General features: G+C 44.8%; 1 protein-coding gene across 1 annotated transcript in view; it reads right to left on the minus strand.

Moving 5' to 3' along the window:
* Positions 1–12,720, minus strand: part of BAZ2A (bromodomain adjacent to zinc finger domain 2A) — a 145,465-nt gene that overhangs the window by 53,903 nt on the left and 78,842 nt on the right. Inside the window, exons 12-16 of the mRNA XM_089680463.1 lie at positions 11,014–11,058; positions 8,018–8,296; positions 7,663–7,917; positions 7,357–7,571; positions 4,624–4,698 (exon numbers count right to left, since the gene is read on the minus strand). Coding sequence (XP_089536589.1) covers positions 4,624–4,698; positions 7,357–7,571; positions 7,663–7,917; positions 8,018–8,296; positions 11,014–11,058 — 869 coding nt within the window. The remainder of the gene's footprint in view (positions 1–4,623; positions 4,699–7,356; positions 7,572–7,662; positions 7,918–8,017; positions 8,297–11,013; positions 11,059–12,720) is intronic.

The following is a 12,720-nucleotide window of genomic DNA, read 5'->3' on the forward strand; positions in this document are numbered from 1 at the left end:
GAGAGAGAACGAAAGAGAGAGAACGAAAGAGAGAGAGAACGAAAGAGAGAGAACGAAAGAGAGAGAGAGAGAACGAAAGAGAACGAAAGAGAGAGAGAGAGAGCGAAAGAGAGAGAGAGAGAGCGACAGAGAGAGCGCGACAGAGAGAGAGAGAGAGCGCGACAGAGAGAGAGAGAGAACGAGAGAGAGCGAAAGAGAGAGAGAGAGAACGAGAGAGAGAGAGAGAGAGAGAGAGAGAGAACGAAAGAGAGAGAGAGAGAGAACGAAAGAGAGAGAGAGAGAGAACGAAAGAGAGAGAGAGAGAGAGAGAACGAAAGAGAGAGAGAGAGAACGAGAACGAAAGAGAGAGAGAGAGAACGAAAGAGAGAGAGAGAACGAAAGAGAGAGAGAGAACGAAAGAGAGAGAGCGCGAGGACGAAAGAGAGAGCGCGAGAACGAAAGAGAGAGAGAGAGAGAGCGAGAACGAGAGAGAGAGAGAGAGAGCGCGAGAACGAGAGAGAGAGAGAGCGCGAGAACGAGAGAGAGAGAGAGCGCGAGGACGAAAGAGAGAGAGAGCGCGAGGACGAAAGAGAGAGAGAGAGCGCGAGGACGAAAGAGAGAGAGAGCGCGAGGACGAAAGAGAGAGAGAGCGCGAGACGACGAAAGAGAGAGAGAGCGCGCGACGACGAAAGAGAGAGAGAGAGCGCGCGACGACGAAAGAGAGAGAGAGCGCGCGCGACGACGAAAGAGAGAGAGAGCGCGCGCGACGACGAAAGAGAGAGAGAGCGCGCGCGACGACGAAAGAGAGAGAGAGCGCGCGCGACGACGAAAGAGAGAGAGAGCGCGCGCGACGACGAAAGAGAGAGAGAGAGCGCGCGACGACGAAAGAGAGAGAGAGAGCGCGCGACGACGAAAGAGAGAGAGAGCGCGCGACGACGAAAGAGAGAGAGAGCGCGCGACGACGAAAGAGAGAGAGAGCGCGCGACGACGAAAGAGAGAGAGAGCGCGCGACGACGAAAGAGAGAGAGAGCGCGCGACGACGAAAGAGAGAGAGAGCGCGCGACACGACGAAAGAGAGAGAGAGAGAGCGCGCCGACGACGAAAGAGAGAGAGAGAGAGCGCGCCGACGACGAAAGAGAGAGAGAGAGCGCGAGAACGAAAGAGAGAGAGAGAGCGCGAGAACGAAAGAGAGAGAGAGAGCGCGAGAACGAAAGAGAGAGAGAGAGCGCGAGAACGAAAGAGAGAGAGAGAGAGCGCGAGAACGAAAGAGAGAGAGAGCGCGAGAACGAAAGAGAGAGAGAGAGCGCGAGAACGAAAGAGAGAGAGAGCGCGAGAACGAAAGAGAGAGAGAGAGAGAGAGAGCGCGAGAACGAAAGAGAGAGAGAGAGAGAGAGAGCGCGAGAACGAAAGAGAGAGAGAGAGAGAGAGCGCGAGAACGAAAGAGAGAGAGAGAGAGAGAGAGCGCGAGAACGAAAGAGAGAGAGAGAGAGAGAGCGCGAGAACGAAAGAGAGAGAGAGAGAGCGCGCGAGAACGAAAGAGAGAGAGAGCGCGCGAGAACGAAAGAGAGAGAGAGCGCGCGAGAACGAAAGAGAGAGAGAGCGCGCGAGAACGAAAGAGAGAGAGAGCGCGCGAGAACGAAAGAGAGAGAGAGCGCGCGAGAACGAAAGAGAGAGAGAGCGCGCGAGAACGAAAGAGAGAGAGAGCGCGCGAGAACGAAAGAGAGAGAGAGCGCGCGAGAACGAAAGAGAGAGAGAGCGCGCGAGAACGAAAGAGAGAGAGAGCGCGCGAGAACGAAAGAGAGAGAGCGCGCGAGAACGAAAGAGAGAGAGAGCGCGCGAGAACGAAAGAGAGAGCGCGAGAACGAAAGAGAGAGCGCGAGAACGAAAGAGAGAGCGCGAGAACGAAAGAGAGAGCGCGAGAACGAAAGAGAGAGAGCGCGAGAACGAAAGAGAGAGCGCGAGAACGAAAGAGAGAGCGCGAGAACGAAAGAGAGAGCGCGAGAACGAAAGAGAGAGCGCGAGAACGAAAGAGAGAGAGAGCGCGAGAACGAAAGAGAGAGCGCGAGAACGAAAGAGAGAGAGAGCGCGAGAACGAAAGAGAGAGAGAGCGCGAGAACGAAAGAGAGAGAGAGCGCGAGAACGAAAGAGAGAGAGAGCGCGAGAACGAAAGAGAGAGAGAGAGCGAGAACGAAAGAGAGAGAGAGAGCGAGAACGAAAGAGAGAGAGAGAGCGAGAACGAAAGAGAGAGAGAGAGCGAGAACGAAAGAGAGAGAGAGAGCGAGAACGAAAGAGCGAGAGAGAGAGAGAGAACGAAAGAGAGAGAGAACGAAAGAGAGAGAGAGCGAAAGAGCGAGAGAGAGAGCGAGAACGAAAGAGAGCGAGAGAGAGCGAGAACGAAAGAGAGCGAGAGAGAGCGAGAACGAAAGAGCGAGAGAGAGCGAGAACGAAAGAGCGAGAGAGAGCGAGAACGAAAGAGCGAGAGAGAGCGAGAACGAAAGAGCGAGAGAGAGCGAGAACGAAAGAGCGAGAGAGAGCGAGAACGAAAGAGCGAGAGAGAGCGAGAACGAAAGAGCGAGAGAGAGCGAGAACGAAAGAGCGAGAGAGAGCGAGAACGAAAGAGCGAGAGAGAGCGAGAACGAAAGAGCGAGAGAGAGCGAGAACGAAAGAGCGAGAGAGAGCGAGAACGAAAGAGCGAGAGAGAGCGAGAACGAAAGAGCGAGAGAGAGCGAGAACGAAAGAGCGAGAGAGAGCGAGAACGAAAGAGCGAGAGAGAGCGAGAACGAAAGAGCGAGAGAGAGCGAGAACGAAAGAGCGAGAGAGAGCGAGAACGAAAGAGCGAGAGAGAGCGAGAGAGAGCGAGAGAGAGCGAGAGAGAGCGAGAGAGAGCGAGAGAGAGCGAGAGAGAGCGAGAGAGAGCGAGAGCGAACGAGAGCGAACGAGAGCGAGAGAGAACGAGAGCGAGAGAGAACGAGAGCGAGAGAGAACGAGAGCGAGAGAGAACGAGAGCGAGAGAGAACGAGAGCGAGAGAGAACGAGAGCGAGAGCGAGAGAGAGAACAAGAACGAGAGAGAACAAGAACGAGAGAGAACACGAACGAGAGAGAACAAGAACGAGAGAGAACAAGAACGAGAGAGAACAAGAACGAGAGAGAACAAGAACGAGAGAGAACAAGAACGAGAGAGAGAACGAGAGAGAGAACAAGAACGAGAGAGAGACCCAGAAGACTCCCACGCACATTGCTGGATTGAAAGGGAGCTCGGGTGCATAATTGGGGGGGGGGGGGGGGTGTAGCACACAGAAGCCTTGAGCATTTACAACCACTTTAAGTAGAGATAAGGAATGATTGATGACCACCTCAGCATTATGCTTATCCTTCACTATCCACTCAGTAAGCTGGAAATTTCATTCATTTTAAGAATGAAGCATGGATTGACGGAGACTTCAGGAGAGACTTGGTACGGTACAGAAAATCCAGACTTGCTGAATGTTCTGCACCTCTCCGCTCAATTATGGTGTGAGAGGGGCACATGTACTCCCACAAGGTCAGCAGTGTGGGGAGAGCCAGAGAAGGAGAGTGTAGGATCTCTCCTTAGGACCTAACTGGACCGGTAAAGTTGGTGGAGAGTGGATGGCATAGATATCATGATAAGGAGCAGGGCCCTCCTATCTGTATTGTTGCTGTATTGTCTCCCGTTATATTGTACAGCGCTGAGCAAACTGTTGACTCTATATAAATCCTGTATAATAATAATATACATGCTGCTGATCAAGTAGCTCTCTGGTGAGTGCATAGTGGTGGAGGACCTTGCACTGGATATAGAACACTTCGTGGGACTGAACACTACCTGTCGTGATTGACATCACGTTACAGATAAACAGATTTACATTGGAAGGACTTTATTGTGCATTATTCTGGTGTTGGCTATACTGTGACACATTTAGATTTAATTTATTTTGTTTTCTTTTACCGATTTGCTTAATTATTCACTTTTATAGTTTTCTTATGTGCTGCAGTTTTCCATTTACTTTGGTATTGAGATTTTGTCACTATCTTTTTGTGCCAGATGCTTCCGTATCTATAGCGCTTGCCGTTTACTTTTGAATTTGAACATACAAAACAATGGTTTTCAGGGCTCCATAGCAGTCACTGATGTTTTGCAAGTGAAGAAAAACACAGGTCTCTGCACATAATTTGATCAAACTCTAAAGGGTATCATCCACCTGTTTGCTGCATAATGGGGCTGTGCAAGTCTCAGAACTGGATGGACAAAAAATACAAATAAGCATCTGTAACAATCTATAACGTTTCCAATACACTAAATGGTATCAGACAAGACAATTAACTAACAATTCTCTCAATGATATCTTACATCCTGCATAAACTATGCATTATTTCTAAAACAGAGGCCTTCCCTCCTTCCTGCAGTAGTGAAATAATAGACTGTCTTCCCTCCATCTAACTTACGGTATTTATTGTTTGCTATAACACTCTGTATCACTAGCTCAATTTTAAGTCATGTTCTGTTTGTATTATTTTGTGGGTCAAATGTTGCGGCTATTCTTACTGCCCAGTGTAACAGCATTCTCATAATGCTGGAAAACAGCACCCTAAATAAAAGTTTGCAAATAATGATGCAAGGTTACCTGCGCAGTTTACCCTCGATTATCCACTTATTTTTTCGGTAGTTTGACATGTTGTCCAGAGTTTTATCGATTTCACTGAAATTTAAGTAAATAATGTATTAATGTGCGTTTCAACAACATCAAAAGGTAAGCTGCAGTACTATACTGATATTATTAGGTGTACAGAGAAAGCTCTGCTTCATATTAATTCCTTTTACTTATTTCATCATTAAAGGACAGAATATAAACATGCTATTTTTATTACACAGCAACCAGGCCTGACATAGTCCAGACAAGAAGAAATTGTTGAATATTTTTCCTTTAACACACATGGAAATGGACAATTAAAATACAAGTGTTTGTCGCACTGGCTCAACATTTTGGTTGTGCCAAGTGAGCAGAATCCAGGTTCAGACTCACCTCCTCTCTGCATGTCCCTGCAATGATAAAAGAGGGGAGCTGGGACATAGTGAGCAGCAAAAGGGTATGCATTGGATAATTTGAATTGTCGTTTTGTCTGGGGTGTTGGGGTGCAAGGTTGGAAGTAGTGGTGCATCGAAATGAAAATTCTGGTACTGAAATTGAAAATTCATAAAGCACTTGGCCGAAAAACGAAACCAAAATGCGCAGTTTTTAAAAATTAAATGTATATTTTTTGGAGAAAAATACACTTTGATTAAAAAAAATATATACCCCAATTTGTTTGTAAAATATGAAAGAGGATGTTACGGCGAGTAAATAGATACCAAACATGTCACGCTTTAAAATTGTGCACGCTTGTGGAATGGCGTGAAACTGCAATACTTAAAAATCTCCATGGGTTATGCTTTAAAAATTTCTACAGGTTAGCAGTGAAAAAGTTACAGAGGAGGTCTAGTGCAAAAATTATTGCTCTTGCTCCGACGTTCGTGGCAATACCCCACGTGTGGTTTGAACACCATTTACATATGTAGGTATGGCCTACATATGCGTTCGCAACTATGTGCGGGGACTTTAAACTTCTTATAAAAAATTTATTTAAATGGTTTTTTTTGCACTGTTCCTTTAAAACATTTTTTAACCACTTTTATTCTTATCGCAAGAAATGCATGCATCCCTTGTGATAGAATTAATTACAGGTACTCTTTATGGAGAGATATTGGGTCAATAAGACGCATATCTCTCCTCTGCAATGTAAAGCATTGGATCAAACAAAAAGCATTAATCTAGTGCTTACAAAAAAAAAAAGAAGGCCAGAACCAAAAGTGACATCGCTCCAGTCCTCCAAGGGCATAGAGCTGTGGGGCAGCCATCTTTCCTTCACAAATTTCTATGCCTAGCACTGGGATTGATGGTTTCTCAGGTAAGGCTGAACTACTGAGCGGCAGCCGGTGGCAGCAGTGGCTGGTGGCGTTGGCGGGGTACGGCACCTGTATCAGTGCTTTATAACATTTCAACCGACGGTCGAAATTTCAGTGCTAGTAAGAAAGCTGGTAGGAAAGCGGTTCAGAGTCAAGAATATAGTGTTCGTTGGCAAGGAAGTGCAAAGTCAGGGTGCGGAGTACCAGGGATAAGAGTTCTTCACAAGTCCAAAAGCAAAAACTGTCTATTTGCAACCTGCAGGAAGGGTTCTCTGTCTGAATACCAACTGATTTGGGTAGGCTCCTAGGCTGCATCACACGGCAATGTGATTTAGTTAGCATGGGGATGGAGGCTATTAAAGTTAAGAAAGTATGGTAAGCCTTTAGGTCCACTTCATGGTGTGGTATGGTATGGTCAAAGTAAGGTAAGCCTTTAGGTCTACTTCAGACCAATGCATTGTGGGATTGTGCATTTTAACACAAATTACCTCAATGTATAGTAACTTATGGCACTCTGTGCTTTGATCTGTTATTTCAATCAGGAAGTCACCAATAACTTATTTGTGGCTCTCTTCAGTAGATCATGTGACATGAATAAGCCACAAAAAATGTATTAGTGATAGGAGACTTCCTTGCCAGTAGCCAATTGTCTGTATCTAAGCAGGTTGCTGCAGGTTAGGACAGTTCAGCACTGTTACTAAATGCCATTTCTTCTCTAGGACTAGTGAATGGTTTTTAACATTGTATTGATACCCTAATGCGCCAAATATTACCTATCCCAAAGACATCGCCACCCATGAGCAGTAGCATCACCATTTAAATGTAGACTAGCACCATCTACTACAGCCAAACCCAGTGGGAAGCACATCCAGAGCAGTCCTTGCACCAGTGGAATGTGGCCCTCTAATTTCTGGCCCAATCAGCACACACCACCTCTCAACCCCCCCCTCCCCTTACATCAGTACCACCTTCCTCCACACAACCTCCGCTGCTGGCCAAGAGTACTGCTGTGAGGCATCACTCACCACTGTCCCTGCCACCTTCCCTCCTCACTACAACAGTGCTCGACTTGTCACCACTGTGCCTACTTCCCTGTCAATCATGCCTCAAACTCCTCCACCACTGTTTCTTCATATCAAACCGCCCCCCTCCCCCACTACAACTGACCCCCAATCCTCTTCCACCTACAATTAGGATAGATTGGAGCAGTTTCAGTGTGTTCACTGGTAGCTCATAGAGTTGGCTGTTATAAGTCTAGTCAGGGTATGAAGAAGACATGCATTATGGAGCAGAATTTCGCCATCAAAAAGGTATTGCAGCCCTTTTTCTTTTTATTCATGCACCCCCACAAAACTGTTAACATAGCACTATCTATAACATTTCAGAGTTTACCATGTCAAACCAAGTAGTTTACCTGATAATGCGGGTGCTCCCATTGAGCTCATTAATAATAAAAGCAAGCACTGCTGATTTGATGTGCGGAGGATGGGCCTGAAATGGATGTGTACGGAGACTGTCACACAGCTCAATGTCACCACCATATGCCTCAAGGAAGATACGCAGAACTTCAGAAACATTTTCCCTTGTCAGATTAATTTCAGAAACTTTTTCTCCTAAAATTTTCAAGGACTGTGGGGGAAAAAATTCAGTCAGTGATTACACTTCATCCTCATACCCAAACCAAACCAAACAAAATAGAGCAGATGCAATGCACAGATACCTGACAGTATGATGGAAGTCCAGGATCGAATAAAGCTGTCCGCAGTAATTTCACTAGAAGATCCTGCACCACACCCTGGCTGTCACCCACATTAAAGAGCCCCTCCTGCAGAGTATACAGGCTTGGAATATCCTTTGCTTCAATTAATCCAAATACTTTTCCATATGCATACAGAAACTCTATGGTCATTAGGCAATCAGAGAAGGCACAGCTGGGCAAAACAACTCCTGGGACACAAGGAAAATCTGGCAAGGGCTTACAAGGAAGAAAAAAAAAAAATGTTCTTAGATAACAATTGTACACAACAAAAAGCTATGTATATTATGTTGGAGTTAGCTGCTACAGTTTTAAATACCTGATGATCAGGTAAACACATATCTTCTGTTGGTTTCTTCAACTCCTCTAACATAAACTGCTGGCGTTTGCGTTCTTCTAGGCGGCGTTGTTGTGCAAGCTGCTTCCTGTCAGGCTTGAGAACAACAGGAGCAGGTTTTCCCCTCGGTCTTCTACTTGCTCTCTTTTTCTGAGCAATCTGCTCTGCCTCCTTCGCTCTCCTCTCTGCAATCTGCTCAGCTTCCTTTATCCGTTGTTCTTTTTCTCTCTCTTCTTTTTCCTTCTCCTTCTTTTCCCTTAACTAACAAACCGAAAAGAACCAAAATGATTATATAAATCACGTAAAATCAAAGGCTTGTATACATCCTCCTAAATGTCAACTATACTAGGTATCTACATATTATAATGAATACTAAAAAATAACTAAAGGCAAAACTTTTTTCTTCCGTTTTGGATAGGGTAGAGAAGAGTTAAAACACTTGTTAGGCTTTTATTGCAGTCTGTGTTCCAGTTAGAGAGATTCCCCCTCTCTCTTTGTCCTGTTTATTCTTTTTTTAATAAAAAGTGAAATTAGCAGAAGAAATTCTCAAATTTTGGGTTGTCCCCGCAAAAATAAAAATACAAGGGGAAATTGTCCGGTGAGGACACTAGTACTGGTGACATGGGGGTCCCCAAGGAATTCCCTTGATTTGCTAAGATTTTCTTACTGTTTTGGCTATGGGACAGGAAAAGAAGGTGCATTTCCCTAATGGCAAAAAACCTGGAGGGGTTATAACCCTCCCTTACTCTTTCCAAAATTAAACGTTTTGCCTATAGTTCTACTTTAAGTCTAGCGTAGGACAATCCTTCCTCATCACACTTCACAAACAAGGTCAGGTATTCCTTTGTTTTACAACTGAACAACACAGTTCCCACACTCCGTTTCTTTGGGAGTTGAACCCTGTACAAGTCAATTCGGAGCTTACACTGGGGGCTAATGACTGTGCTGCTTCACACAAAACAGTGTTCTGGCCTGGCAAATGGTCATATAGACCCAAGCACTGCATTCTAGGAGGTCACATGCTTCCCCATACCAGGAAGTACAGGTATTGGCAAAAGTGGGTAAGGGGATCTTCATTTAGCGTGCATACTGTACATACAAGTGACCCTGTGTTGTTAAATTCGTTAAAAAAAAAAAAAAAAAAAAAAAAAAAAAAAACACATTGTGAACCCTGCCAGTTTTGCTTCAAAAGATGGCAACACTCCCCTTTATACTGAGATTTTGTTTTATACTGAGATTTTGTTTAACCACTTGCCCTCCAGAGGATTTACCCCCCATCCTGACCAGGCAATTTTTTTGTGATACAGCGCTGCGTTACTTTAACTGACAATTGCATGATCATGCAACGTTGCACATAAGTGAAATTTATGTCTCGTTTTTCCCCACAAATAGAGCTCTCTTTTGGTGGTATTTGATCACCTTTTGCATTATGAACAAAAAAGACCGACAATTTGGAAAAAAAACAAACAAAAAACACAAACAGTCTGAATTTGCACCTGAGCCGGACCGCACTGCTCAGAAAACGGATAGGACTCTTGACTTTAACCACTTGCCTACAGGGCATTTCTACCCCCTTCCTGCCCAGGCCAATTTTCTGCTTTCAACGCTGTTGCACTTTGAATGACAATTACACATTCATGCAACACTGTACCCATATGAACTTTTTACAATTTTTTTCATACAAATAGAGCTTTCTTTTGGTTATATTTAATTGCCACTGGGGTTTTATTTTTTACACTATAAATGAAAAAAAAGAGCAAAAAATTAAAAAATTTCTATTAAAAAATTTTGCAAACAGGTACACTGTCTCCTGCATGGATGTGCGTTGATGAGGCTGCACTGATAAGCAGCACTGATGATACACTGATATGCAGCAATGATGGGCACTGATATGCGGCACTGACTAATAGCACCGACTGGAGGCACTGATAGACGGCACTGACGGGTGACACTGATAATCAGGGCAGATCTCCCCTGTCACATCTGCCAGTTATTGGCATTACTTGCTTCACGTTGTGACAGCGTGAAGAAAGTACAGCTAACCGGCAGATGTATTTACATTGTGATCTGCCGTGTCAGCTGATCACATGGTAAAAGGCTACTGTGATTGGTCTTTTACCTTATGTGATCACCTGTGTCCGTAGGACACAGCGATCACCGATGGCATCGGGTACGGGTTTTGGGAGGATTTCGTCTTACATTTATGCCAATATGTATTCTGCTACATGTCTTTGTTAAAAAAAAAAATCCCAGTACATGTAAATTAATTGGCTTACTTGAAAGTTATAGCGTCTACAAATGGCGGTATATATACTGGAATTTTTTTTTTTTTAATAGTAATGGCAGTGATCAGCGACTTACAGCGGGACTGCGGCGGGCATTCTGACACTGGGTGGCAACTGACTAGCTGCCACTGACACCAATAGTGATCAGTGCTAATAAAAAAGCAATGACACTGTACTAATGACACCGGGCAGGAAGGTATTAACATTTGGTGCGATCAAAGGGTTAACTGTGTACGGCGTGTTTTACTATGTGTGCCGGTTTACCCTGTTTTACCTCGGAGACATGCTGCTTTGTATTTCCAGAGAAATACAAAGAAGCATTTCCTTGCTGGCAGGAGAGAGACTTGTGTTATTTACACACAGGTCTCTCTCCTGCCAGCTTTACACGGCGATCGCCGGGTGCAGTCAGGGAATCTCCGTCCGGGACCTGGTGATTGACATGTCTTGCCACCAACGGTGGGGGCAGGTAGGGCGGCGTGCGAGCTCCTTACCAGGAAATGCACACACACACACACACACACACACACACACACACACACACACACACACACGATTTTGCGCAGCCCTGCCACCCTGTAGCAGTATTTCAGCTACAGGGCGGCAGGCAACTAGTTAAAGAGAAACAAAAACTTTTGCTATAATGTTTGCTAATGAATAGAAAGTCATAGACCATCATTGTTTCTAGCTACTCACTCTTAGTTTCTTTGCAGCCTCTTGTTTAGCTTCCTGATTTCTGGCCTTAAATAAAACGAATATCACATTAAAAAAAAGCCACACACAAACATGTGAAACATACATACATAATGTAATAATTTTTCTTAAAGTGTATTCAAGTTCAAAACGGTTTTATAGTTTTGTATAGAGTAGGCTTTTACCTTAATGCATTCTCTGCATTAAAGTGTTACTAAACCCACACCAGTAAAATCAGTCTGTATATGCAGTAAAACATGCTTGTTATACTCACTGTGAAACCTAAGGGGTTAATCCTCTGCATTGTGTAAAAACGCTGTTTGATCCTAACTTCTCTGATCCTCCACTTCTTCCAGTTTCCCCTATAATCCTCCCCTTCTCTTTCAGTATCCTCCTCATCTCCTGATGAGACATATCTTGTGGAGTCACTCTGCACATGCTTAGTCTGGTGTGCATTGCTAGAGAGGTTTTTTTTATTCTTTGGAGAGTGCATGTGATCAGCACAGGGCGAATCAGCACTGTCCAGACAGAGGTCAGGGGTTCAAAATGAAAACTCCTTCTACAAGCTTTAACAAGTGCTCGGCTGAACACTGATAGAAATCACAAGACTGTTCTAACTGCTGATGAGAAACCGTGTTTAGCAGTTTATATTTACTAACATAATTGCATTTCCATGTTGTGTGTCCTGTGGGAGACCAGATATAGTGAATGCAGGGTCCTGGGTTTAGTAACACTTTAACCATTAGCCTACAGGGCACTTATATCCCCTTCCTGCCCAGGCCAATTTCCAGCTTTCACCGCTGTCACACTTTGAATGACAATTGCGCAGTCATGTAACACTGTACCCATATTAAATTTTTATCATTTTTTTGAGACAGATAGAGCTTTCTTTTGGTGGTATTTAAATCACCTCTGGGATTTTTATTTTTTCTTAAACAAACCAAAAACCACTGAAAATTTTGAAAAAAAAAAACGTTTTTTCTTAGTTTTTGTTATACAATTTTGTAAATAAGTGATTTTTCTCCTTCACTGATGTGCGCTAATGAGGCTGCAGTGATGGGCACTGATACATGACACTGATAGGCAGCACTGACTGGCACTGTTAGGCAGCACTGACTGGCACCTCAGATGGGCACTGATATGTGGCATTGATGTGCACTGTTATGCACTGATATGTGGCATTGATGTGGCACTGACGGACACTGGCACGTGGCACTGATGAGCACTGACGGACACTGACAGGTGGCACTTCTGGGGCCACACTGATCATCAGTGTACATGTCCACTCCGCAGAAAGCCGATAAGAGGCTCTCCTCTCCTCTCGAGCTGTCAGCGTGACAGCTCGAGAGGAGAGAAATGCCGATAACTGGCATTTCCGTGTTTACATGTGATCAGCTGTGATTAGACACAACTGATCACATGACCGAGCCGACATCTTCGGCTCTTTCCGAGATCTGCTGTGTCCGAGGGACACAGTGCACTGGCGATCGCCGCGCTGTGCATCCCCGAGCCGCGCATGCGCAGTGAGAATGGAAGGACGTCATATGACGTCCTATCAGAACGAGAGAACCACCTTGCGCCCGTCATTGTACTATATGGCGGGCGGAAGGTGGTTAAAAGGTAAAAAAACAACTAAGTGCATCTGTAATATGGGGCAAGTATGAGATTAATAAAACAAAACAAACAACATAAGAATGGAAATGCAGGATA

Source organism: Staurois parvus, unplaced genomic scaffold, assembly GCF_062004578.1.
Source record: "Staurois parvus isolate SC_StPar_1 unplaced genomic scaffold, SC_StPar_1.0 ptg000017l, whole genome shotgun sequence".
Taxonomy (NCBI): Eukaryota; Metazoa; Chordata; class Amphibia; order Anura; family Ranidae; genus Staurois; species Staurois parvus.